Below are 26,971 nucleotides of genomic sequence, written 5' to 3'. Positions count from 1 at the left end.
TGTGTAAAAATAAAATAAGCAAAAAAAAAAAGAAAGAAAGAAGGGACATAACGTTGGAGGGATGCGTGTTATACAGAGTGCTCAAAAATGCTAGACATTAAGTCTTGAATGAGGGCTATGAGAGATCAGCTGGGGGGAAATTATTCATCTGTCCCCTGCCTCGTCTAGGTAGGTAAGAAATGGGTCCCAGATAGCCAAAAATTTTATAATTGAATTGGTTCTCAAGAACCTGAGCTTCTCCATCTGCATGACCGAAATCGTATCAGCCATCCATCTCCGGAAGGAAGGGGGAGAGGGTGATTTCCATTCCTTCAAAAAAAAGTCTGATTCTGCTCTTTTAAAGTGCTTTCCATTATTTGCTTTCTTTAGGGGGGTTTTATATGTACAAGTTGGAATGAAATAATAATTTTCAAATGGCAGTTTGTGACTGAGTAGTCACTAAAATTTATCTCTGTTTTCCATTAACAGTGTGAATTTGCATTGGTTCAATATGGAGAAGAAATTGAAACAGTATTTGATCTGCAGGCCAGTCAAAACTTGCGTTCTGGAATTTTCTCAATTGTGAGAAATATGACTCAGCTGGGTAAAGTCACAAAGACAGCCTCTGCAATACAGCATGTTCTGTGAGTATTAAATATTCTGCAGTCATTACTATATTACATACATTCCACTGCACCCTTTGGTTGTCATCCTCGCTGTCTACTATACCCCAAATCTTGGTGTTAAATCGCAGACTTGCTGATCCAGTTAACCACACTATCATTCAGATGCTGATATGGATGACAAACAATAACAGACCCAGTGCTGATCCTTGTAGTATTCACAGACCTCCAGTCAGAGAGGCAACCATCTCATATCACTCTCTGGCTTCTCCCACAAAGCCAATGTTGGATCCAATTTATTACCTCATCGTGAGTGCCGAGCGACTGAACCTTCTTAAGCAACCTCCCATGCAGGATCTTGTCAAAAACCTTGCTGAAGTCCATATAGACAACATTCACTTATGCCTTCATCAACTTTCTTGGTAACTTCCTCAAAGTTATATATCCGGTCACTTAGATTGCCTTCCAATGTCTACTGATGTCAGGCACACTGGCCTGTAATGTTTTGGTTTATTCTTAGAGCCTTTCCGAAGCAGTGGAACAAAATTTGCTACACTCCAATCCTCTAGTACCTCACGTGTTGCTTAGAAATATCTCTGCTCGGGCCCCTGCAATTTCTGCATTTGTCTCCCACATGGTCCAAGCGAACATGTTGTCAGATCCTGGGGCCTCAAAACAGCAAAGCTCTGCTCCTCTGTAATCTTTACAGGGTCCATGACCTGAATGTTGGTTTGTCTCACTTCTATAGATTGTGCTTGTTTCCCGAGTAAATACAGATGCAAAAAATCAATTTACAATCTCCCTCATCCCTTTTGGCTCCACGCATAGATCACCATTCTGATCTTCCAGTTGGCCAATTTTGTCCCTTTTGTTCTTAACATATCTGTAGAAGCCACAAGACCATAAGATATAGGAGCAGAATTAGACCATATGGCCCATCAGGCCTGTTTCGCCATTTTGTCATGGCTGATCCATTTTCCCTCTCTGCTCCAATTTCCTGCCTCCTCCCCATATCCCTTCATAACATGTCTGATCAAGAATCTATCTTCCTCTGCCTTAAATATACCCACTGACTTGGCCTCCACAGCCACATGTGGCAATGAATTCCACAGATTCACTACTCTCTGGCGAAATAAAATTTTCCTCATTTCCATTCTAAATGGATGTCCTTCTATTCTGAGGCTGTGTCATCTAGTCTTAACCTCTCCCACCATAACAAACATCCTTTTCATATCCACTCTTTCAAGGTCTTTCAACATTCGATAGGTTTCAATGTGGTCATCTGCTTTCTTCTGAAATCCATGAGTAGAGGCCCAGAACCATTAAAAGCTCTTCATATGACAAGCTTTTCAATGCTGGAATCACTTTCATGAACCTCCTTTGAACCCTCTCCAATTACAGCACATCCTTTCTTAGATAATTCCTTTCTTGGAGAATCTAGAGAACGAGACAGAAAGCTGAGAAGCAGGACCCCCAGGGTAGTAATTTCTGGATTTCTGCCTGTGCCACGCGCCAGCGAAGGTAGAAGCAGGATGATTTGGCAGATTAATGCGTGACTAAGGAGCTGGTGCAGGGGGCAGGGCTTCAGGTTCTTGGATCATTGGGATCTCTTCTGGGGGAGGCATGACCTGCACAAAAGTCAAAGGTTGCACTGAGCCCAAAGGGGACCAATATTCTTGTGGGCAGGTTTGTTAGAGCTGTTGGGGAGGGTTTAAACTAACTTGGCAGAGGCTGGGAACTGGAGTGAAGGGACTCAGGATAGGACAAATTGTAAAAAAGTAAAGAAAGCATGCAGTCAGACTGTTAAAGCAGAACAGCAATGGCTCGAGTTTCTGGGAAAATGAGGAGGGTGCAGGATTGATGTATTCCAAAAATGAAAAAAAACTCAAACGGCAAAACAGTACAACCATGGCTGACAGGAGAAGCAAAGCTAATGTAAACGCAAAAGAGAGGGCATTCAACAAAACAAAAGAGTGGTCATCAACGGAGTGATCTGAGGCAGAATGGTCGGGGTTTGGCTCATTCAGGCTTCGGCGATAACAGGTTGAGGCAAGGTAAGTTATCTGTGAGGAATAGAAACACATAGTATGTATGTGAGGCTGGTGTTCTGTATTGGGTATCAGATATGGGATGTCCGGGAGACTCCCAGCTTCCCAGACGGCCACATCTGCACCAGGAGCGTCGAGCTACAACTCCTTAGGGACCGGGTTAGGCAACTGGAGGTGCAGCTTGATGTCCTTTGTCTGGACAGGGAAAGTGAGGAGGTGATAGAGAGGAGCTTTAGGCAAGTAGTCACACCGGGGCCTCGGGAGACAGATAAGAGTGTAACATTCAGGAGAGGGAAGGGCAGGAGTCAGATACTAGAGAGTACCCCTGTGGCTGTCCCCCTTAACAATAAGTACTCCTGTTTGAGTACTGTTGAGGGGGACAGCCTACCTGGGGGAAACAACAATGGCCACGCCTCTGGCACAGAGTCTGGCCCTGTGGCTCAGATGGGTAGGAAAAGGAAGGACGCAGCAGTAATATGGTACTCTATAGTTAGGGGCTCAGACAAGCGATTCTGTAGATGCAGGAAAGAAACGCGGATGGTAGTTTGCCTCCCAGGTGCCAGGGTCCGGGATGTTGCTGATCAGGTCCATGTTATCGTAAAGTGGGAAGGTGAACAGCCAGAGGTGGTGGTACATATTGGTACCAACGACATAGGTAGGAAAAGGGAGGAGGTCCTGAAAACAGTCTACAGGGAGTTAGGAAGGAAGTTGAGAAGCAAGACCTCAAAGGCAGGCATGACCTGTACAAAATGGATAGGTTGCACTTGAATCTGGGGGGGACCAATATCCTGGCAGGGAGATTTGCTAGGGCTATTGGGAAGAGTTTAAACTAGAAATGGTGGGGGATGGGAACCGAACTGAAGAGACGGAGGAATGGGTGGTTGGCTCACATATAGAGGAAGCTTGGAGACAGTGTGAGAGGGAGGACAGACAGGTGATAGAGAAGGGATAGAGATGGTTTGAGTTGTGTCTATTTTAGTGCAAGAAGCATCATGAACAAAGCGGATGAGTTTAGAGCGTGGATCAGTACTTGGAGCTATGATGTGGTGGCCATTACAGAGACTTGGATGCCTCAGGGGCAGGAATGGTTACTTCAAGTGCCGGGTTTTAGATGTTTCAGAAAGGACAGGGAGGAAGGTAAAAGAGGTGGGGGTGTGGCACTGTTGATCAGAGATAGTGTTACGGCTGCAGAAAAGGAGGAAGTTATGGAAGGATTGTCTACGGAGTCTCCGTGGGTGGTAGTTAGGAACAGGAAGGGGTCACTAACTATACTGGGTGTTTATCATAGACCACCCAATAGTAACAGGGACATCGAGGAGCAGATAGGGAGACAGATTCTGGAAAGGTGTAATAATAACAAGCTTGTTTTGGTGGGAGAAGATCCTGAGAGGCAGGATTTATGAACATTTGTAGAGGCATTATATGATTAGGAATAGTCAGCATGGCTTTGTCAAAGGCAGGTTGTGCCTTACGAGCCTGATTGAATTTTTTGAGGATGTGACTAAACACATTGATGGAGTAGATGTAGTGTATATGGATTTCAGCAAGGCATTTGATAAGGTGCCCCATGCAAGGCTTATTGAGAAAGTAAGGAGGCATGGGTTCTAAGGGGACTTTGCTTTGTGGATCCAGAATTGGCTTGCCCACAGAGGGCAAAGAGTGGTTGTGGATGGGTCATATTCTGCATGGTGACCAGTGGTGTGCCTCAGGGATCTGTTCTGGGACCCTACTCTTCATGATTTTTTATAAATGACCTGGATGAGGAAGTGGAGGGATGGATTAATAAATTTGCTGATGACACAAAGGTTGGGGGTGTTGTGCATAGTGTGGAGGGCTATCAGAGTTTGCGCTGGGACATTGATAGGATGCAAAACTGGACTGAGAAGTGGCAGATGGAGTTCAACCCAAATAAGTGTGAGGTGGTTCAATTTGGTAGGTCAAGTATGATGGCAGAATATAGTATTAATGGTAACTGCTGTGCAGGTTGACTCTGTGGTTAAGAAGGCATACGGTGCATTGGCCTTCATCAACCGTAGGATTGAGTTTAAGAGCCGAGAGGTAATGTTACAGCTATATAGGACCCTGGTCAGACCCCACTTGAAGTACTGTGCTCAGTTCTGGTCATCTCACTTCAGGAGGGATGTGGAAACCATATAAAGGGTGCAGAGGAGATTTACAAGGATGTTGCCTGGACTGGGGAGCATGCCTTTTGAGAATAGGTTGAGTGAACTTGGCCTTTTCTCCTTGGAGCGAGGGAGGATTAGAGGTGCATGGTTGGGGGTGTTGTGGATAGTGGGGAGGGCTGTCAGAGTTTGCAGCGGGACATTGATAGGATGCAAAACTGGACTGAGAAGTGGCAGATGGAGTTCAACCCAAATAAGTGTGAGGTGGTTCAATTTGGTAGGTCAAGTATGATGGCAGAATATAGTATTAATGGTAACTGCTGCGCAGGTTGGCTCTGAACTTGGCCTTCTCTCCTTGGAGCAGTGGAGGATGAGAGGTGACCTGATAGAGGTGTACAAGATAATGAGAGGCATTGATTATGTGGATAGTCAGAAGCTTTTCCCCAGGGCTGAAATGGCTAGCATGAGAGGGCATAGTTTTAAGGTGCTTGGAAATAGGTACAGAGGAGCTGTCAGGGGTAAGTTTGTTATGCAGAGAGTGGTGAGTGCATGGAATGGTGGTGGAGGTGGAAAAGATAGGGTCTTTTAAGAGACTCCTGGATGGCTACAAGAAGCTTAGAAAAATAGAGGGCTATGGGTAAAGCCTAGGTAGTTCTAAGGTGGGGTCATTTTCAGCATAGCTTTATGGGCTGAAGGGCCTGTATTGTGCTGTAGGTTTTCTATGTTTCTATCTTTTTTGAGATGAGGAGACCAAAATTGTTCACAATACTCAAGGTGAGGCCTCACCAGTGCCTTTTAAAGCCTCAGCATCACATCCCTGCTCTTGTATTCTAGACCTCTTGAAATGAATGCTAACATGGCATTTGCCTTCCTCACCACTGACTCCACCTACAGGTTAACCTCAGATATTTGTATTTTCTCCCCATTTAGTCTGCACATTTATTTCTACTACCAAAGTGCATGACCATGCATTTTTCAAGATTGTATTTCATTTGCCACTTTCTTGCCCATTCTCCTAATCTGTCTAAGTCCTTCTGCAGCCTACCTGTTTCCTCAACACTACCTGCCCCTCCACCAATCTTCATATCATCTGCAAACTTGGCAACAAAGCCATCTATTCCATCATCTAAATCATTGTTGTACAGCATAAAAAACAGTCCCTACACCAACCCATGCAGAACACCACTAGTCCAACCAAAGAAGGATTCTTTTATTCCCACTTGCTGCCTCCTACCAATCAGCCAATGCTCTAAATGTGCCAGTAGCTTCCCAGTAATACCATGGGCTCTTAACTTGGTAAGCAGCCTCATGTGTGGCAACTTGTCAAAGGCCTTCTGAAAGTCCAAATATACAATGCTCACTGCATCCCCTTTATCTATCTGATGCACTATCAATAACTCCAAAAGACTGGAAGTAGAGTAAATACTGAAAGGCTTTTATTAGCAGTAAAATGTGACCTCCACCATGCTGAGTATCTGCCCCTGGACTGAGGGGAGGAGCAATGGCACAATCACCTTTATTCAGGGGTCTGTGGGAGGAGCCACAGGAACAGCCAGCTGAGGGGCATGTCCAGACAGGTAACCCAGTTACAACATATATGGTTTACTACACTATCCTACTTGTAATCTCATCAAAGAACTTCAGCAGGCTCGACAGGCAAGGTTTTCCCTTGAGGAAATCATGCTGACTTTGTCCTATCTTGTCCTGTGTCACCAAGTACTCCATAACCTCATCCTTAACAATTGATTTCAACATCTTCCAAGCACTGAAGTCAGGTTAACAGGTCTATAATTTCCTTTCTGCTACCTTCCTGCTTTCTGAAAGAGTGGCGTGACATTTGCAATTTTTCAGTCCTGTGGCACCATGCCAGGGTCCAATGATTTTTGAAAGATCATTACTAGTGCCACCACAGTCTCTACCACAACCTCTTTCAGAACCCTAAGGTGCGGTTCATGTGGTCCAGGTGACTTACGTACCCTTCGGTCTTTTAGCTTTTTGAGCATCATTTCCCTTGTAATAGTAACTGCACTCACTTCTCTTCACTCACACCCTTCATCATCTGGCACACTGCTAGAGTCTTCCACAGTGAAAACTGATGTAAAATACTCATTTAGTTCATCTGCCATTTTGTTGTCCCCCATCATTATTTCTCTGGCCTCATTTTCTAGTAGTCCTATTTCTGCTTTCAATTCTCTATTTTTACATACTTGAAAAAGCTTTTACTATCCACTTTGATATTTTTGCTAGCTTGCTTTCATACTTCTTCCTTTCCCTCCTAATGATTCTTTCAGTTGCTCTCTGTAGTTCTTTAAAAGCTTGCAGTTCACTATCTTCCCACTAACTTATAGAAACAAAGAAACACAGAAACCCTACAGCACAATACAGGCCCTTCAGCACATGGGCTTACTTTAGTAATTACCTCGGGTTACCTAGTCCTCTATTTTTCTAAGCTCCATGTACCCATCCAGGAGTCTCTTGAAAGACCCTATCGTATCCGCCTCCACCACCATCACCGGCAGCCCATTCCACACACTCACCACTGTCTGCGTAAAAAACTTACCCCTGACATCTCCTCTGTACCTACTTCCAAACACCTTAAAACTGCCCTCTCGTGTTAGCTATGTAATTTTCCAGTCCTCTGGAACTATTATGAAATTTAGTGATTTACTAATGCCTCCACAATCTCTTCAGCCACATTTTAGCTTCCCAAGCACCTTCTCCTTCGTAACAGTAACTGCACTCACTCCTGCTCCCTGACTTATTGAATTTATGACATACTGCTGGTATCTTCCACAGTGAAGTCTGACAAATATATTTATGTTTATGATATTATATAAAACCAGAAAGATGTGTTTCTGTAAGCTAAACCTTTATACTACTTGTACGTCCAGAGACAATATCTTCATTGAGACAAGAGGCTCCAAAAAAAATGCGAAACAGTTTATCATTGTGGTAACAGATGGTGATATATTCCGGGATGAGTTAAACCTGATCGATGTGATCAACTCAACTAAAATTGCTAATGTGACACGGATTGCTGTTGGGGTAAGCTTCTCACTACCACATCCTGGATGTTGTTTCTATTTATTTATTTACAGATACAGCACACTAACACACTCTTCTGGCTCAACGAACTCGCACCACTCAATTACACCCATGTGACTAATTAACCTAGTAACCCATTTATCTTTGGAACGTAGAATGCTAGATGTTCTGAGGTTTAGATGTTTCATTTCAAAAGAGACTTGGAGAGGTGCAGGAGTGGTATTACCAATCAGAGTAGTATCACAACTGCAGAAAGGGAGGATGTCATAGAGGGATTGCCTAACCTAGTCAGTGCAGGTGGAAGTCAGCAGCAGGAAGGCAGCAATCACTCTATCTGGAGTATTCTATAGACACTGCCCCTCCCATTAGCAACAGAAATATTGAAGTGTAGATTGGGAGGCAGATTTTGGAAAGGTGCAAAAATAACAGGGGTGTTGTTATGGGTAACTTCAACTTGCTTAATATTGATTGACCCATCCTTATTGCAAAAGGTTCAATTGGACGTAATTTGTTAGGTATATCCAGAATTTCTGATGCAATATGTACTCAGGCTGACTAGAGGAGAGACCATACTAGATCTAGTGGTAAGCAAGGAACCAGGTCAGGTGCCTGATCACTTGGTGGGTGAGGATTTCAGAGACAGTGATCAGGACTCCCTGACCCTTACTGTAGCCTTAGACTTGGATAGAAGCAGAGGGCATGGGAAAGTATTGAACTGGGGAGGATGAATTATGATGCTATTAGGCAGGAACTTGGCAGCGTAAATTGGGAACAGATGTACTGAGGTTGTTTAGGCACCAAATGCATAGGGTTCTGGATTGTTTTGTCCCATTGAGGCAGAGAATGGATGGTAGGGTGAAGGAACCATGGTTGACAAGAGATATGGAACATCTAGTCAAGAGGAAGAAGCTTACTTAATGTTTAGAAGTGAGGATCAGACAGTGCTCTAGTGAGTTACAAGGCAGTCAGGAAAGAGCTGAAGAGTGGACTTGGGAAACCTAGAAGGGAATATGAGAAGGCCTTGGCAAGTAAGGTTAAGGAAAACCCCAAGGTGTTCTACACATATGTGAGGAACAGGATGAATACTAGAGTGAGGGTAGAACAATTCAGGGATGGAAGAGGAAACATGTGCCTGGACTCAGTGGAAGTAAGGAAGGTCCTTAATGAATACTTTGGTTCAATATCTACCAGTGAAATGGACTTTGGCGTTTGTGAGGACAGTGTAAAACAGGTGAACAGGTTATTGGAGGATGAGCTGGAACTTTTGAAAAACATTAGGATGGAAAGCATCCCAGGTTACTACAGGAAATGAAGGAAAACTTTGCTGTACCTTTAGCTATGACCTTTGCATCCTCTATCGTCACCAGTTAATTGGAGTGTGGTAAATATTATTCATATGTTTACGAAGGGTAGTAGGGATAACCATGGGAATTGTAGACCAGTGAATGTTAAATCAGTGGTGGGCAAATTATCGGAGAAGATTGTTGAGGACAAGATTTCCAAGCATTTGAAGAAGCATAGTCTGATTGGGAATAGTCAGCATGGCTTTCTGAAGGATAGATCATTGTCTGATGAGTCTGATTAAATTTGTTGAAGTTGTGACAAAGCACATTGATGAAGGTAGAGCAGTGGATTTGGTGTGTATGAATTTTAGTAAGGTGTTTGATAAGGATCCCCATCAAAGGCTCATTCAGAAACTCAGGAGGCATGCAAACCAGGGAAACTTGGTTGTGTGGATACAGAATCACATTGGACTGAAGGTGTTGTATCTGAATGCATGCAGGATATGGAATAAGGTAGATTATCTTGCAGCACAGTTGCAGATTGGCAGATATGACGTTGTAGGCATCACTAAATCATTGTTGAAAGAAAATTATGGCTGGAAGCTTAATGTCCAAGGATACACATTGTATCAAAGGAATAGGCAGGAAGTCAGAGGGGGTGGTGTTGCTCTGTTAGTAATCAATTTTCAACAAACAATTTGCAAATGTGCTTATTTTAGTTTCTTGCTATGTGAAACTGAACAGAAAGCCCTGAGACTCTCCTATTAAAAACACTTACCCTTGTTCCAAATTCCAGCTCCTGTTAGATGAAACTGAACTAAATAATCACAGCATTGCGGTTTCTTAGAAGGAAGCTTTGACGATTCAGCAAGACGTTGGATAGAATCTGAAGTTTCTGTGGGTTGGATGACTTGATACAGCCAAATATCAAAGTGTTACTTCAGCAGCAGTCACTCTGGGCTCTCCGTTATGCTACAGTTAAATAAAGGTGCTTTATCTATTTGGAGTGCAAAGGATATGATTGATCAATTTATTGCAATATTAACTTTGTAATTCTGTTTCCACCAAGGTTGGTGAAAGCTTTAACAAGGCAAAGGCATTGAATGAGCTGAAGCTAATCGCATCTGATCCAGATGAGAAACATTTATTCCAAGTGGGTGACTATTCTGCTTTAGATGGTCTACTGGCAGATCTGGAGGAAAATATAGTTGGAATTGAAGGTACTTACAGTATTTTTGTTCTTTATTCTGAAATGAATGCTTGAATTTAAACAGATAAAACAGAATTATTCATCATAAATTATTGACCACCTTTGTTTTAATTTTATCTAACTGGGAAAAGGTTATACAGCTATGAGGTGGAGATGGCCTTGCAGATTATGGGTACATTTATCCCCATCCAGTGTTCTCACTTTCAGGGATCTATGAATTTGGACCCCAAGATCCGATTTGTGTATCAAAGTTTTTGGCATTTACTATATATTTGAATTCTTTGTTTGATGGCTCTCAGCTTGTACTCACTGCAGTTTAAAATAATGAAGGGGCAGAAGGGGCAGCTCAATTAACGCCATTAAATATTGAAAGGCCTAGATAGAGTAGAGGTGGAGAGAATGTTTCCTATACTGAGTGAGTTTAGGAGCAGGAGCAGAAGGCACAACCTCAGAATAGAGGGATGTTCTTTTAGAACAGAGGTGAGGAGGGATTTCTTTAGGCAGAGGATAGTGCAGCTGTGGAGGCCAAGTCATTGGGTATATTGTGAGCTCAATTTCAATGTTTAAGAGAAGTTTGGATAAGTACATGGATGACAAGGGTATGGGTGGGCTTTGGTTTAGATGCAGATTGATGGGACCAGGCAGTTTAAATGGTTCCGCATGGACTAGATGGGCCGAAGCATCTGGTTCTATGCTGTACTTTTCTTTGACTCTATATTTAAAATAGAGGTTAATAGATTCTAGATTAGTACAGATGTCAAAGGTTACAGGGAGGAGGCAGGAGAATGGGATTGAAAGGGATAATAAATCAGTCATGATCAAGTGACAGAGCAGGCTAAAGAGTAAAACTCCAGAGATCAGGACATCAAAGAGGTGGTTGCTGGAGGCCGAAGAATGACTACTGAATTGCCTTGAGTGGGTGAACTGGGCCATATTCAACGAGGCATCAGAGGATCTGAGCTAATAAGCCATGGTTGTCACAAACTTTATAGAAACAACCATAGACGAGTATTTGCCCACAAAATCATTTGGAGTCTTTCCCAGCCAGAAGCCCTGGCTGAGCCAAGAGATCCACAATCTGCTGAGGGCCATATCAGTGGCATTCAAGTCTGGCAACTAAGTAAGGTACAACCCCCCAGAAAGCCATCTCGCATGTGAAGTGGCAAATCTGGTCAAACTTAAATGATTGAAGGATGCTCAACTGCTGTGACAGGTTTTGAATGCTATCACCTCCTGCAAAGTGAAAGCAAGTGACATATCATAAGTGACAACAAAGTTTTGCTCCCAGATGATCTCAATGCTGTTTATGCCTGCTTTGTTATCAAGGGGAATGGCTACGCCAGTACTCTGCACTGGCTGCCTACCCCTCTTCCTTCTCCTGACAGTTACCCAGTTACCTGCATCATGCACTTGAGTAATTGTCTCCCTTTAGCTCTTGTGAAACAACCCCTCTGTCTGCTGAATTATCTGCAGGTCATCCAGCTCTAGTTCCCTAAGGCTGTCTGGAAGGATTTGTAGCCAGATACAATTCTCACAGGTGCTGTCATCAGAGACCCTAGATGTCTCCATGACTTACCACATCATGCAAGAGGAGCAACCACTACCCTGGATTCTGTACCCACTGCTTTAGCCTGTGCAATAATCAAGAAAGAAAGCAAACCTAGCAGAAACCTCACTCTAGCCTCTGCTTCTTCTCATCAAAACCTCAACTCTCCACTCTAAACTTGGCCACTCCTTCAACTTAAACATTTTTTATTGGCCTTCGCCAATTGCCGAATTATCCAATGAATTTACAGCTAACAATGTATACTTGCGCCTCTTTTATGCTCTGGCTAGCTGAAACTGAGCAGAAAGTCCAAACAGGTGTCAAAAACTGGAAGAAATAGATTAGGGTAATGGGAAAGAAATTTAAAGAGGATGTGACAAAAGTTTTATTCACTTGAAGGATGGTTGGGATTTGGTATGTGCTGTCTGAGTGGGTGATGTGAATGGGTAATCTTGATGAAGTAAAGACAAGCGATGAATTTCTGAGGCTTAGAAGTCTACAGGCTAAATATTGGCAAATTAATGTTGAGAGGCTCTTGATGTTTAGCATGTAGTTTGTGGGCCAAAGAGTATGTTTCTGTGTGGGATGAATCTATGAGTAAGGAGCGAGATAAATTTGTAGATGGAACAGGCATTGAGGAGTATGGGGATACAATGGGAATCTGGGAATGGCGGAACTCTATCACCGTTAAGGCGGCAGGAAGATAGGGTGGGCATGGATGTTTGGAAAATGGAGATGTGGGTGAAGGCAGAATAAATAATGGAGGAAGAAGACATTCTTTGAAGAAAGAAGACATCCTTGGCGTCCTGGAAAGGAGAGTCACATCCTGGTAGCAGATGTGGAGGAGATGAATGAACTAAGAAAAAGGAATAACATTTTTACAGGGGCTCTGATGGGAAGAGGTACAGTCAAAATACCCCTTGGGAATCAAAAGGTTTATAAAAGATATTGATTGAGAGTTTGCTTCCAGAGATAGAGACAGAGAGATGGAGAAAGGGGAGGGAGGTCTTATAGAGGAGATCACAGAAAGAGTGGAGGATTTTAATTTTCTGAATATTGATTGGAATTGCCTTAACTCAATGGGCTTAGATGGGATGGAATTCATTTAATGTGCTAAAGATAGTTTATCTCACCAGAAAGTGGGCTGTTCTTGACCTTATTTTAGGCAGATGGAATTTAATCCAGACAAGTTTGATGTTCTCCCTGGAGTGAAGGACGTTGAGTGATGTCTTGATAGAAATATGTAAGATTATAAGAGACATGGATTGGGTTGATAGTCAAATCTTTTTCCCTTGGTAAGGAGTTTTAAAGGGGATTTAAGGATATTCCCCTGGTTGTACAGTAACTTTGATGTGGCTTTTGTAATTTCACGAACAGGCAAGTCCAACAACAACAACAGCAACAGCAGCAACAACAACAGCAACAGCAGCAACAACAACAGCAACAGCAGCAACAACAGCAACAGCAGCAACAACAACAACAACAACAGCAGCAACAGCAACAGCAGCAGCAACAACAACAACAACAACAACAACGACGACGAAGACGATGAATTTCCAGGTAACAGATCAATGATCAACTGAAGACCACTGGCGGCAGGGTGGATATTTGAATAATAATATAATACGTTTTAAAAATAATATAAAGGATTCCATTATAATGGAGTGCAGGGACAGAGAAATCTGTTGGCACAAGACATTGAAAAAGGCTTACACAATTCTGGGCTTTATCAACAGGGGTATTGTGAATAAAAGGAAGAAATTCATGTTGACCTTTATTGTGAGAAGTGTGGAGTTGCGGAATAACCTAATCTAATCTAATAAGTATTGTTACAATATTATTACAGGGCAGTAGTACTGCAACTTGAGAGTAGATCACTGCCCTACTCTCTCTACACAATATATATGTATATTGTAATTGATTGTGTTTTTTATTATGTATTGCACTGTACTGCTGGCACAAAACAACAAATTTCATGTCCTGTGCCAGGTATAGTAAGCCTGATTCTGATTCTGCTGTTCTCCTAAGGGGTTGTCTATTGGTGGTCTTCAGGTTGCTGTAGAGGCTGATCTAGGATCAACATATTCTGGTGCAGTGTGGGCTCCGCACCCATTCACCACTGCCTGATCACCACAAGACTTAATCCAGGATGTTAGGGTGGATTCCCTTAATGGAGAATGCCTGTGTATGACGATGTTTAATGAAGAGAGGCTGATGCATAGGCAGCCGCTACACAGTCCCTGACAGATCAAGGCCAGGGTCTGATAGCATGGAGTTGCACTAGGGATGGCTAGGGTCCCTTTTCTGCTGCAGCCTTCCTCTGCCTTCATTGCATTGTGATGCATCATCATTTTCTGCCAGCTCCACCGTTGAGGTCTTGGTTGGGTCACTCTTTGTCTGGAACCTCCTTACAGCCATGGGTGACCCAACCAGCAGCTAAGGCCAGATGGCTAAACTCCGTATGGGATATCTCTTGGGATCTCAGGAACTGACAAGCCTCTCCACCGTGACAAAGTGACGATCCTTGGAGAAGAATATTACAGGGTAATTGTGAGGCCACCTCTGGAATACTGTGCATCGTTTTGATCCCTTTATTGAAGAAGAATATTACAGGGTAATAGCAAAGCCATCCTGGATTACTGCGCACAGTTTTGATCCCATTATTTGAGAAGGGATATGCAGGCAATGGAGGCAGTCTAAAGAAATATGGCTAATTCTTGGGATGAGAGGCAGCTGAAGAAATTATATCTGTATTCTTTAGAATGCAGAAGAACGAGGAAGTACATACTGTGTATAGCAGGTGGATGTCAGGATATTTCTTGAATGAGGGAACATACTGTCACGATTAGAGAGTGATCATTCAAAACTGAGGTGCATAGGAAGTCCTTACAGAGGGTGGTGAATCTCCAGAAGTTCCTACCCCAGAGAGCCGAGAAGGCTAGGTAGTTTTTAAAAATATATTTATGGAGGAAGTATGTACCTTTCTGACTGATCAGCAAACTGACACAGAAGAGAGGATGAGTCCTGGAGCAGATTAGCCATAATCATATCAAATAACAAGGTGAGTTTGAGGGGCCAAGTTCTCTTTAAATACTTCTCCTCTCACCCTAAATCTATGCACCCTAGTTTTGAGCGAGGGAGGGAGAGAGGGGAGAAGGAGAGGGAGGGGAAGGGAGAGGGAGGAGGGAGAGGGAGATCTTAAGAGTGGAAGGTTATTTCTGTTAACACCTACAGTAGGGTAGTTAAATCTGGGGGCCCTTCTGGTGATGATGGTCTGAATAGGATGGGTAACATTTACCAGAACTGCAGGACAGTGAGGAGGAAGTAGTTTGGAAAGGATCACACACACCATTGATTGTAAATTGAATTGAGTTCACTTTATTCCTTACGTCCTTCACATACATGAGGAGTAAAAATCTTTACGTTACGTCTCCATCTAAATGTGCAATGTGCAATCATAGTAATTTATAGTAATTTATAATAAATAGAACAGTCAATGTAAGATAGAGTACACTCAAGTCAGCGTGCGTGGATCAGTCTGATGGCCTGGTGGAAGAAGCTGTCCCGGAGCCTGTTGGTCCTGGTTTTTATGCTGTGGTACCGCTTCCTGGATGGTAGCAGCTGGAATAGATTGTGGTTGGGGTGACTTGGGTCCCCGGTGATCCTACGGGCCCTTTTTACACACCCGTCCTTGTAAATGTCCTGAATCATGGGAAATTCACAGCTACAGATGCGCTGAGCTGTCTGTACCATCTCTGCAGTGTCCTGCGATTAAGTCAGGTACAGTAGAAATCCATGTGTGCTTGCCAGAGTGCAGTGGAATATGTTTGCAGACACCATCCGTGATTCCAGACTGTTTGAAGACCATCAGATTTGAAAATTGTAAATTGTGTTTCTAGCCTTGATTGCTGGGAGGGGAATTCCATTCCAAAGTAAATTCTATTGCAAATGATTTAATTTTTTATTGATAGAAAGTTAAAGCTCGAATACATGAAATTAGAACTTGACTGGCAGAATGGTACTGACACCTACACAGGAAATGCACTTAAGTGGGACATTAAATCACTAAAACCCATCTAAAGTTTCTTAAAATGTGAGAATAAGAAATTGAGGGTTGATGCTTCTTAGAACTGAGCTAATGTGATGCATGCTTGTTTCACAGGTACTTATAAAGATTTTGTTTTTGCAGGCACAGAGATTGCAATTGTTCTGGATGGATCAGGAAGCATTGACAAGCAGGATTTTGAAATAGCAAAAGATTTTGTTATAACCATAACAAGAAATATTTGGAAAAGATGCTTTGAGGTAATTAATGAAAACGACTGAAAATGCAGAACTTGGGCTAATGTATAGATTAATTTCAAAGCAGAAAATGTCAACTATTTATAATAAACAAAGCAAAAAGATGAAGGTATAAAAAACAGATAAATCACAAGTAAAAACAGAAAAGGTGGAAGTCCTCAGTAGACCAAGTGGCATTTGTGAGGGGAAAATATTGGGTTAATGTTACATCTTGATTACCTTTCATCAGAACTGGAGAACTGGCCTGAGTTGTTGATTTCATTGTTGAATCTTGAGTGCTGTAACATGCCTGTGAAAGGTGAAATACTGTAGCCTGAGCTTACACTGGGATGCTTGTAACAGTGTAACAGGGTGAAGTCACTGTTAACAGTGTAAGTGGTATAAGATAGAATTGGCAGAGAAGATTAAGTAAAATCCAAAGAGATTTTGTAAGTATATTAAGGGGAGAAAAGTAACCAGGGGGAGAATAGGGCCTCTGAAAGACCAAATGGGATATATTTGTGTGAGCAGTAGCTGAGCGAAGTCCTTAATGACTCTTTCTCCTTTGTTTTTTCTCATGGAGAAAGACAAGAAGAATGGAACAAGGAAAGTAAATTTAAATGAAAAGTAAATTTCAGAAGGATGAGGGGGTATCTTACTGAAACCTTTCAAATGTTGAAAGGCCTAGACAGAGTAGATGTGGAAAGGATATTTCCCATGGTGGGCGAGTCTAGGACAAGAGGACACAGCCTCAGGATAGAGCGGTGGCCTTTCAAAACAGAGATGTGGAGAAATTTCTGTAGTGAAATGTTGGTGAATTTGTGGAATTTGTTGCCACATGCAGCTGTGGAGGCCAGGTCGTTGGGTGTATTTAAGGCAGAGATTGATAGGTTTTTGATTGGACATGGCATCAAAGGTTAGGGGGAGAGAGCCAGAAACTGGGGTTGAGGAGGAGATAGAAAAAAGGAACAGCCATGATTGACTGGCAGAGCAGACTTGATGGGCCAGATAGCCTAATTCTGCTTCTATGTCTTATGGTGTCGTGGTTTAAATGGGGAGGTTTTGGGGATAGTCTGCAGTTTAGTAAAGAAGCTGATCTTCCTTCCAGTAAGATGGCATCATGCTCAGATTCAGCGGCCTCTCTGGGGCCAACCAAAGCCTTTTTAAATGTCATTTTACAATTGCAAGACAAAGGTAGAGTTAAGAACTTCAAGTACTGGAGGTCTACCGTATCAGCAAGTTGCTCATTTGCAGAGGAGCTGGAGGAGCTGGACTTGGTGCGCACTGTGTTGCAAAAAGATGTTGAAGTCGGTGCCTGAAGGCGGTGTATAGTGTAACAGTGAGTGGTTGTCTTGGACTTATTTCTTGCAATCACAAGACACTGTTAGACAATGGTAATGTAAAATACTGCAAGTCCAGGTCACTGGTTTATTGGCGAGACCAATGGCAGAGGAGCTGCTTGGCTTTGGTTGTAGCGAGGACTAGGCCTCATGCTGTGGGCTTGCTAGTCCAGTAGGGGAGATGTTGGGGAGGAGGTGTGGCACGCATCCATGCTGGATTGAGGGCTGGCCTCTCCCATCAGTGCTGTGCTCCAGTATTTGCTCAGTAGAAAACAAGCTGGATTACGTGCGTGCATGTGTACACTTGTCTGCAGACTGCTGAGACCTGCTTGCTCTTGCCGACAACACCCATGCACTATCAATTTACAGGACATGTCACTCAGGGACTTGGGCTATATATATATTTTTTGTGTGACTTGGCCCCATAGGAACGCTCTTTCATTTGGCTGTATTCATGAGTATTCACACATGTTTGAATGATAATTCAACTTAAAATTAAACTTGATGAATATCTTAAAAGGTATGAAAGTAGATAAATCTTCAGAGCCTGATCAGGTATTTCCCAGAATACCGTGGGAGGCTGGAGGAGAAAATGTGACAGGAGTCCTGGCTGACATACTTGATCATTGTTAGCCATAGGTGAGGAGCCAGTAGGGTGGAATCTAGCAAATGTTATCCCTTTAAAAGAGTGACAAGGAGCAACAGAACTATAGATAAATACAGTGTCTATAAAAAGTATTCACCCTCCTTGGAAGTTTTTATGTTTTAATATTTTACAACATTGAATCACAATGGATTTAATTTGGCCTTTTTGACACTGATCAACAGAAAAAGAGTCTTTCAAGTCAAGGTGAAAACAGATCGCTACAAAGTGATCTAAGTTAATTACAAATATAAAACACAAAATAATTGATTGCGTAAGTATTTACCCTCTCTAATATGATACACTAAATTATCACTGGTGCAGCCAATTGGCTTCAGAAGTCACATAATTAGTTAAATGGAGATCACCATGTGCAGTCAAGGTGTTTCAATTGATTGCAGTAAAAATACACCTGTTTCTGGAAGTGCCAACTGTTAGTGAGTCCGTATTCTGGCAAAAACTACACCATGAAGACAAAAGAATACTTCAAGCAACTCTGCAAAAGGTTTATTGCAAATCACAACTCAGGAGTTGGATATGAGAACATTTCCAAGTCACTGAGTACAGTTAAGTCAATCATCAAGAAATGGAAAGAATATGGCACAGCTGTAAATCTGCCTAGAGCAGGTCATCCTCAAAAACCCAGTGGCTGTTTAAGAAGGGGACTAGTGAGGGAGGCAACCAAGAGACTTATGACAACTCTGGAGGAGATCAGTGGCTGCGATGGGAGAGACTGCAAATACATCAGCTGTTGCCCAGGTGCTTCATCCAGTCGCAGCTTTATGGGAGAGTGGTAAAGAGAAAGACACTGTTGAAAAAAGCTCACATAAAATCTTGGTTAGAGTTTGCCAGAAGGCATGCAGGAACTCTGAAGTCAGCTGGAAGAAGGTTCTATGGTCTAATGAAACCAAAATTGAGCTTTTTGGCCAACAGAATAAATATTATGTTTGGCATAAGCCAAACTCCACACATCATCAAAAACACACAATCCCTACCGTGAAGCATGGTGGTGGCTGCATCATGCTGTGGGGATGCTTCACTGCAGCAGGTCTTGGAAGGCTTGTGAAGGTAGAGGGTAAAAGGAATGCACCAAGATGCAGGGAAATCCTGGAGGAAAACCTGATGTAGTCTGCAACAGAATTGTGACTTGGGAGATTTATTTTCCAGCAAGACAATGACCCCAACCATAAAGCCAAGGCTACACAGGAATGGCTTTAAAACAACAAAGTTAATGTTCTGGTGGTCAAGTCAGAGTCCAGACCTCAATGCAACTGAGAATTTGTGGCTGGACTTGAAAACGGCTGCACGTTCACGATCCCCTTGCAATCTGACAGAGCTTGAGCAGTTTTGTGAAGAAGAATGGGGAAAATTGCAGTGTCCGGATGTGCAAAGCTGATAGAGACCTATTCACACAGACTCAAGGCTGTAATTGCTGTCAAAGTTACATCTACTGAATACTGATTCGAGGGGGTGAGTACTTATGCAATCAATTCTTCTGTGTTTTATACTTGTAATTAATTTAGAATACTTTGTGAGATCTGATTTCACTTTGAAATGAAAGAGTCTGTTGATCAGTGTCAAAAGAAAGCCAAATTAAATCCACTGTGATTCAATTTGTGAAAGAAGAAAACATGAAAACTTCCAAGGGGGGTGAATACTTTGTATAGGCATTGTAAGTGTGACATCTCTGGTGGGCAAGTTACTGGGGAGGATGCCAAGTGATAAGATATGTACTCAGTATATCTAGAAAGATGGCTGATCGGAGTAGTCAGCATAGCTTTGTATAGGGGGGATCATGTATAACAAGTTGATTTGAAATTTTTGATGATGTAACCAAGAGTATTCATAGTAGCATGGTGGTAGAGGTGGTTTGTGTGTATTTTAAGTAAGGCCTTTAGACAAAGAAGCAGAATTAGGCCATTCAGCCCATTGAGTCTGTTCTGCCATTCCATCATGGCTGATCCCGGATCTCTCTCAACCCCATACTCCTGCCATATCCTTTGATACCTTGACCAATCAGGAAGCTATCAACTTCCACTTTAAATATATGGCCTTCACCACAGTCTGTGGCAGAGCATTCCACAGATTCACTACTCTCTGGCTAAAAAAATTCCTTCTTACCTCTCTTCTAAAAGCTCACCCTCAAATTTGAGGCTGTGCCTTCTAGTTCTGGGTAACCCCACCAAAGGAAACATCCCCTCTACATCCACCTTTAGTCCTTTCAAAATTTGGTAGACTTCAATGAGGTCCCCTTGCATTCTTCTAAATTCCAGCAAGTTCAAGCCCACGCTGCCAACCACTCCTCATATGTTAACCCCATCATTCCCAAAATCATCCTTGTGAACCTCCTTTGGACTTACTCCAATGACAACACATCCTTTTTGAGATATGGGGCCCAAAACTGTTGAGAATACTTCAAGTGCAGCCTGACCAGTGTCTTATAAAGCCTTAGTATTATCTCTTTGCTTTTATATTCTATTCCCCTTGAAATAAATGCCAACATTGCATCTCCCTCCTTTACCACAGACTCAACCTGTGAATTAACCTTCTAGGAGTCTTGCACAAGGACTCCTCAGTCCTTTTGCCCCTTTGATGTTTGAATTTTCTCCCCATTTAGATAATGGTCTGCTCTATTGTTCCTTTTACTAAATATTATCATACATTTCCCAACACTATATTCCATCAGCTACTTCTTTGCCCATTCTTTAATTTTTCAACGTCCAGCTGCAAACACATTGCTTCCTCACCATTACCTACCTGTCCATCTATCTTTGTATCATCCACAAAGCCATCAATTCCAATCTCTAAATCATTGACAAACAATATGCAAAGCAGCTGTCCCAATACTGACCCTTGAGGAACACCACTAGTCACAGGTAGCTGACCAGAAAAGGCCCCTTTTTTTCCCACTCGCTGCTTTCTGCCTGGTCAGCTATTCCTCTATCCATGCCAGTATCTTTCCTGTAACACCATAGGATTTTATCTTGTTGAACAGCCTCATGTTTTTCACCTTATCAAATGCCTTCTGAAAATCGAAGTAAGTGACATCCACTGCCTCTCCTGTGTCCACCCTGCTGGCTACTTCCTCAAGGAATTATGACAGTTTTGTCAGGCAAGACATCCCTTGATAGAAACTATGCTGACTTTGACTTACTCCATTATTAGTCTCCAAGTATCCCGAAACCTCATCCTTAATAATAGACTCCATCACTTTCCCAACCACTGAAGTTATGCTAAGTGTCCTATAATTTCCTTTTGTTTTTGCCCTCATCCCTTCTTAAGGAGTGGAGCGACATTTGCAATTTTCCAGTCCTCCAGGACCATGCCAGAAACAAGTGATTCTTGAAAGATCACAACCAATGCATCTGTTATCTCTTCTGCAACCTTTCTCAGGACTCTGGGATGTAGACCATCTGGTCCAGGTGACTTATCCACCTTAATACCTTTCAGTTTGCCTAGCACTTTTCTTTTGTAATAGCAATGGCACTCACTCTTGTTCTCTAACACCCACAGACCTCTGGCACATTGCTAGCGTCTTTCACAGTGAAGACTGATGCAAACTATTGATAAAGTTCCACAGGATACATTGAATTCAGGGAGAGCTAGGTAACCGCATACACGATTAGTTGATGGTAGAAAGCATAAGCTGATGGTGGAAAATTGGGCCATTACTAGAATTCACCAGAATTCAGTAGAATGAGGGGTGACCTCATTGAACATATCAAATGGTGAAATGCTTTGATAGAGTGAATGTGGAGAGGATGTTTCCTATGGTGAGAGAGTCTAAGGCCAGAGGACAGAGTCTCAGAATAAAGGGGTGTCCCTTCAGAACGGAGATGAGGTAGAATTTCTTAAGCCAGAGAGTGGTGAATCTGTGGAATTCATTGCCACAGGCAGCTGTGGAGGCCAAGTCTGTATATTTATTTAAGGCAGAGGTTGATAGATTCTTGATTGATCAGGGCATGAAGGGATATGGAGGGAAAACAGGAGATTGGGGCTGAGAGGAAAAATGGATCAGCCATGATGAAATGACAAAGCAGACTTAATGGGCCAAATGGCCTAATTCTGCTCCTGTATCTTATGTTCTTCTGGTTATTAAACATTAGGGTTAGTGTTAGATCAAGTAACTATTTTTTTAAACAACAAAGAAATTATGGGTGTAATATCCCCTTGTAATGGAAGAGGACATTTGTGACCAAGTTTGCACACAATACATAGATAGGTGATGGAGCAGGTAGGGTTGAATAAACAGGGATTCAGCAGAGGGACTTAAACAGATTGAGAGAATGGGAAAAGAAGTGGCAGATGGAATATAGTGTAGGGAGATGTCTAGTAATGCACTTTGGTAGAAGGAATAAAGGCATAGACTATCTTCTAAATGGGCAAAAAATTCAAAAACCTGAGGTGCAAAGGATCTTGAGAATCCCTGTGCAAGATTCTCTGAAGATTAACCTGCAGGTTAGGTTGGTGCTAAGGAAGGCAAATGCAATGTTAGCAATTATTTTGAGTGGACTAGAATATAGGAGCAAGGATGTAATATTGAGACTTTATAGGGCATTGGTCAGATTGCGCTTGGATCATTGTGAGCAGTGTTGGGCCTCTTATTTAAAAAATATATGCTGACGTTGGAGAGGGTCCAAAGGAGGTTCACAAGAATGATTTGGGAATGAAAAGGTTCATGTATGAGGAGTATTTAATGACTCTGGGACTTTACTCGCTGGAGTTTAGAAGAATGAGGGGGCCACCTTGTTGAAACCTATCGACTATAGAAAGGCCGTGAGAGAGTGAATGTAGAGAGGATGGGGTGAGTCTAGGATCAGACGGCACAGCCTCGGAATAGAGGGACATCCATTAAGAACAGACATGAGGAAGAATTTCTTTAGTCAGAGGGTAGTGAATCTGTGCAGTTCATTGCCAGAGACAGCTGTGGAGGACAAGTCATTGAGTATATTTAAGGTAGAGGTTGATTGGTTCTTAATTAGTCAGAGTGTCAAAGATTATGGGGAGAAGGCAAGGGAATGGGATTGAGAGGGATAATGAATCAGCCATGATGGAATGGTGGAGTAGATTTGATGGGCCAAATGGATTAAATCTGCTCCGATGTCTTATGGTCTTATTGTTTTCTCTCCTAAATTTCCTCTGATTCAATTCCTGAAGGGGCAACTTGATTCTTCTGCAGATGTTTCTAAGGTTATCTGGTTATAGAGTAGGACTACAAATATCAATATGCCTGCCATGGGTGTTCATTGTGACCAGTTCATTAACGAGATGCAGCACTATTTCCCATTGCTCACTTAACACTTGAGAGGATTTGTTTTCCCCAAATCAGCTCCATGACTTGAAGCAGTTACATTAAGAGCTACCGGGCTAGCCAGAGATTGCCTCTTGTATTTCTTCCAATGAATAGTTAACATGCAGAAGTACTGGAGTGTAAAATGGAGTCACAAGGCTCTGCAGATAGAGTCATAAAAGAGTACAACAGGCCCTTCAGCCCATCTAGTACATGCCAAGATCAGGAACAAAAATGTGGTAGAAGAACTCAGCAGATCATGCTGCATCTGAAGAGGCAAAGGGATAGATGACATGACAGCTTGATATATATTGGTTTTATATTTCGTCCTGAAATTAGTTTCATGGGGTTCTCATCAGCTTGCTTTTAAATGCTCTTTATTTTCAAATCCTTCTTTTCTTTGCCCCAGCCCTATCTCAGTAACTGTCTTCAGCCTGACAATGTTAGGCTATCTCTTTACATCCAGTTCTTCTCTTCTTATCTTTTCTGAATTTCATTTTCCCGCCATCAAGCTGAATACCTCCACCTGGCAAAATGTTAAGCTGTAATTCCTTCCCTAACCTCTTAAAATCCCTCTCGATCTCTACCTTATTTCATGACACTTGTCAAAATCTACCTCTGACCAACACCTGGGTCATTCAACCACATATGGCGCCAAGGTGGTGTAGTGGTTCTTACAGTTTGGGACATCGGAGTTCGAAGTTCAATTCTGGCATCCTCTAAAATATAGTTTTCATGTTCCTCCCCGTGTCTGTGTCGGTTTTCTCCGAGTACTCTGGTTCCCTCCCACAGTCAATGTATGTATCAGATAGTGGGTTAATTAGTAATTATAAATTGTCCTGTGATTAGACTAGGGTTAATTGGTAGTTGCTGGGCAGTGTGATTCGAAGTGCTAGATGGCTTGTTCTGCACTTCATCTCTAAAGAAATAAACAAACAAACTTGGAGTAATATTTTGTTTGATTGTGCTTTTTTTAAATACTTTATTTTCAAAATTTTCAAAGAAGAATAAAATTAATAAGGACATATAAGCTCAGACATGTGTAAAAATAAAATAAGCAAAAAAAAAAAGAAAGAAAGAAGGGACATAACGTTGGAGGGATGCGTGTTATACAGAGTGCTCAAAAATGCTAGACATTAAGTCTTGAATGAGGGCTATGAGAGATCAGCTGGGGGGAAATTATTCATCTGCCCCCTGCCTCGTCTAGGTAGGTAAGAAATGGGTCCCAGATAGCCAAAAATTTTATAATTGAATTGGTTCTCAAGAACCTGAGCTTCTCCATCTGCATGACCGAAATCGTATCAGCCATCCATCTCCGGAAGGAAGGGGGAGAGGGTGATTTCCATTCCTTCAAAAAAAAGTCTGATTCTGCTCTTTTAAAGTGCTTTCCATTATTTGCTTTCTTTAGGGGGGTTTTATATGTACAAGTTGGAATGAAATAATAATTTTCAAATGGCAGTTTGTGACTGAGTAGTCACTAAAATTTATCTCTGCTTTCCATTAACAGTGTGAATTTGCATTGGTTCAATATGGAGAAGAAATTGAAACAGTATTTGATCTGCAGGCCAGTCAAAACTTGAGTTCTGGAATTTTCTCAATTGTGAGAAATATGACTCAGCTGGGTAAAGTCACAAAGACAGCCTCTGCAATACAGCATGTTCTGTGAGTATTAAATATTCTGCAGTCATTACTATATTACATACATTCCACTGCACCCTTTGGTTGTCATCCTCGCTGTCTACTATACCCCAAATCTTGGTGTTAAATCGCAGACTTGCTGATCCAGTTAACCACACTATCATTCAGATGCTGATATGGATGACAAACAATAACAGACCCAGTGCTGATCCTTGTAGTATTCACAGACCTCCAGTCAGAGAGGCAACCATCTCATATCACTCTCTGGCTTCTCCCACAAAGCCAATGTTGGATCCAATTTATTACCTCATCATGAGTGCCGAGCGATTGAACCTTCTTAAGCAACCTCCCATGCAGGATCTTGTCAAAAACCTTGCTGAAGTCCATATAGACAACATTCACTTATGCCTTCATCAACTTTCTTGGTAACTTCCTCAAAGTTATATATCCGGTCACTTAGATTGCCTTCCAATGTCTACTGATGTCAGGCACACTGGCCTGTAATGTTTTGGTTTATTCTTAGAGCCTTTCCGAAGCAGTGGAACAAAATTTGCTACACTCCAATCCTCTAGTACCTCACGTGTTGCTTAGAAATATCTCTGCTCGGGCCCCTGCAATTTCTGCATTTGTCTCCCACATGGTCCAAGGGAACATGTTGTCAGATCCTGGGGCCTCAAAACAGCAAAGCTCTGCTCCTCTGTAATCTTTACAGGGTCCATGACCTGAATGTTGGTTTGTCTCACTTCTATAGATTGTGCTTGTTTCCCGAGTAAATACAGATGCAAAAAATCAATTTACAATCTCCCTCATCCCTTTTGGCTCCACGCATAGATCACCATTCTGATCTTCCAGTTGGCCAATTTTGTCCCTTTTGTTCTTAACATATCTGTAGAAGCCACAAGACCATAAGATATAGGAGCAGAATTAGACCATATGGCCCATCAGGCCTGTTTCGCCATTTTGTCATGGCTGATCCATTTTCCCTCTCTGCTCCAATTTCCTGCCTCCTCCCCATATCCCTTCATAACATGTCTGATCAAGAATCTATCTTCCTCTGCCTTAAATATACCCACTGACTTGGCCTCCACAGCCACATGTGGCAATGAATTCCACAGATTCACTACTCTCTGGCGAAATAAAATTTTCCTCATTTCCATTCTAAATGGATGTCCTTCTATTCTGAGGCTGTGTCATCTAGTCTTAACCTCTCCCACCATAACAAATATCCTTTTCATATCCACTCTTTCAAGGTCTTTCAACATTCGATAGGTTTCAATGTGGTCATCTGCTTTCTTCTGAAATCCATGAGTAGAGGCCCAGAACCATTAAAAGCTCTTCATATGACAAGCTTTTCAATGCTGGAATCACTTTCATGAACCTCCTTTGAACCCTCTCCAATTACAGCACATCCTTTCTTAGATAATTCCTTTCTTGGAGAATCTAGAGAACGAGACAGAAAGCTGAGAAGCAGGACCTCCAGGGTAGTAATTTCTGGATTTCTGCCTGTGCCACGCGCCAGCAAAGGTAGAAGCAGGATGATTTGGCAGATTAATGCGTGACTAAGGAGCTGGTGCAGGGGGCAGGGCTTCAGGTTCTTGGATCATTGGGATCTCTTCTGGGGGAGGCATGACCTGCACAAAAGTCAAAGGTTGCACTGAGCCCAAAGGGGACCAATATTCTTGTGGGCAGGTTTGTTAGAGCTGTTGGGGAGGGTTTAAACTAACTTGGCAGAGGCTGGGAACTGGAGTGAAGGGACTCAGGATAGGACAAATTGTAAAAAAGTAAAGAAAGCATGCAGTCAGACTGTTAAAGCAGAACAGCAATGGCTCGAGTTTCTGGGAAAATGAGGAGGGTGCAGGATTGATGTATTCCAAAAATGAAAAAAAACTCAAACAGCAAAACAGTACAACCATGGCTGACAG

The 26,971-nt window shown here is 42.3% G+C and overlaps 1 protein-coding gene across 1 annotated transcript in view; it reads left to right on the top strand.

Moving 5' to 3' along the window:
• LOC140187657 (integrin alpha-E-like) overlaps positions 1–26,971 on the top strand; it is a 308,395-nt gene that overhangs the window by 52,277 nt on the left and 229,147 nt on the right. The window contains exons 8-13 of the mRNA XM_072243179.1: positions 469–623; positions 7,665–7,818; positions 10,171–10,321; positions 13,235–13,417; positions 16,047–16,162; positions 24,919–25,073. Coding sequence (XP_072099280.1) covers positions 469–623; positions 7,665–7,818; positions 10,171–10,321; positions 13,235–13,417; positions 16,047–16,162; positions 24,919–25,073 — 914 coding nt within the window. The remainder of the gene's footprint in view (positions 1–468; positions 624–7,664; positions 7,819–10,170; positions 10,322–13,234; positions 13,418–16,046; positions 16,163–24,918; positions 25,074–26,971) is intronic.

The sequence above is a fragment of the Mobula birostris genome, chromosome 25 (genome assembly GCF_030028105.1).
Source record: "Mobula birostris isolate sMobBir1 chromosome 25, sMobBir1.hap1, whole genome shotgun sequence".
NCBI lineage: Eukaryota > Metazoa > Chordata > Chondrichthyes > Myliobatiformes > Myliobatidae > Mobula > Mobula birostris.
This window is presented reverse-complemented; position numbering and strand designations above follow the sequence as displayed.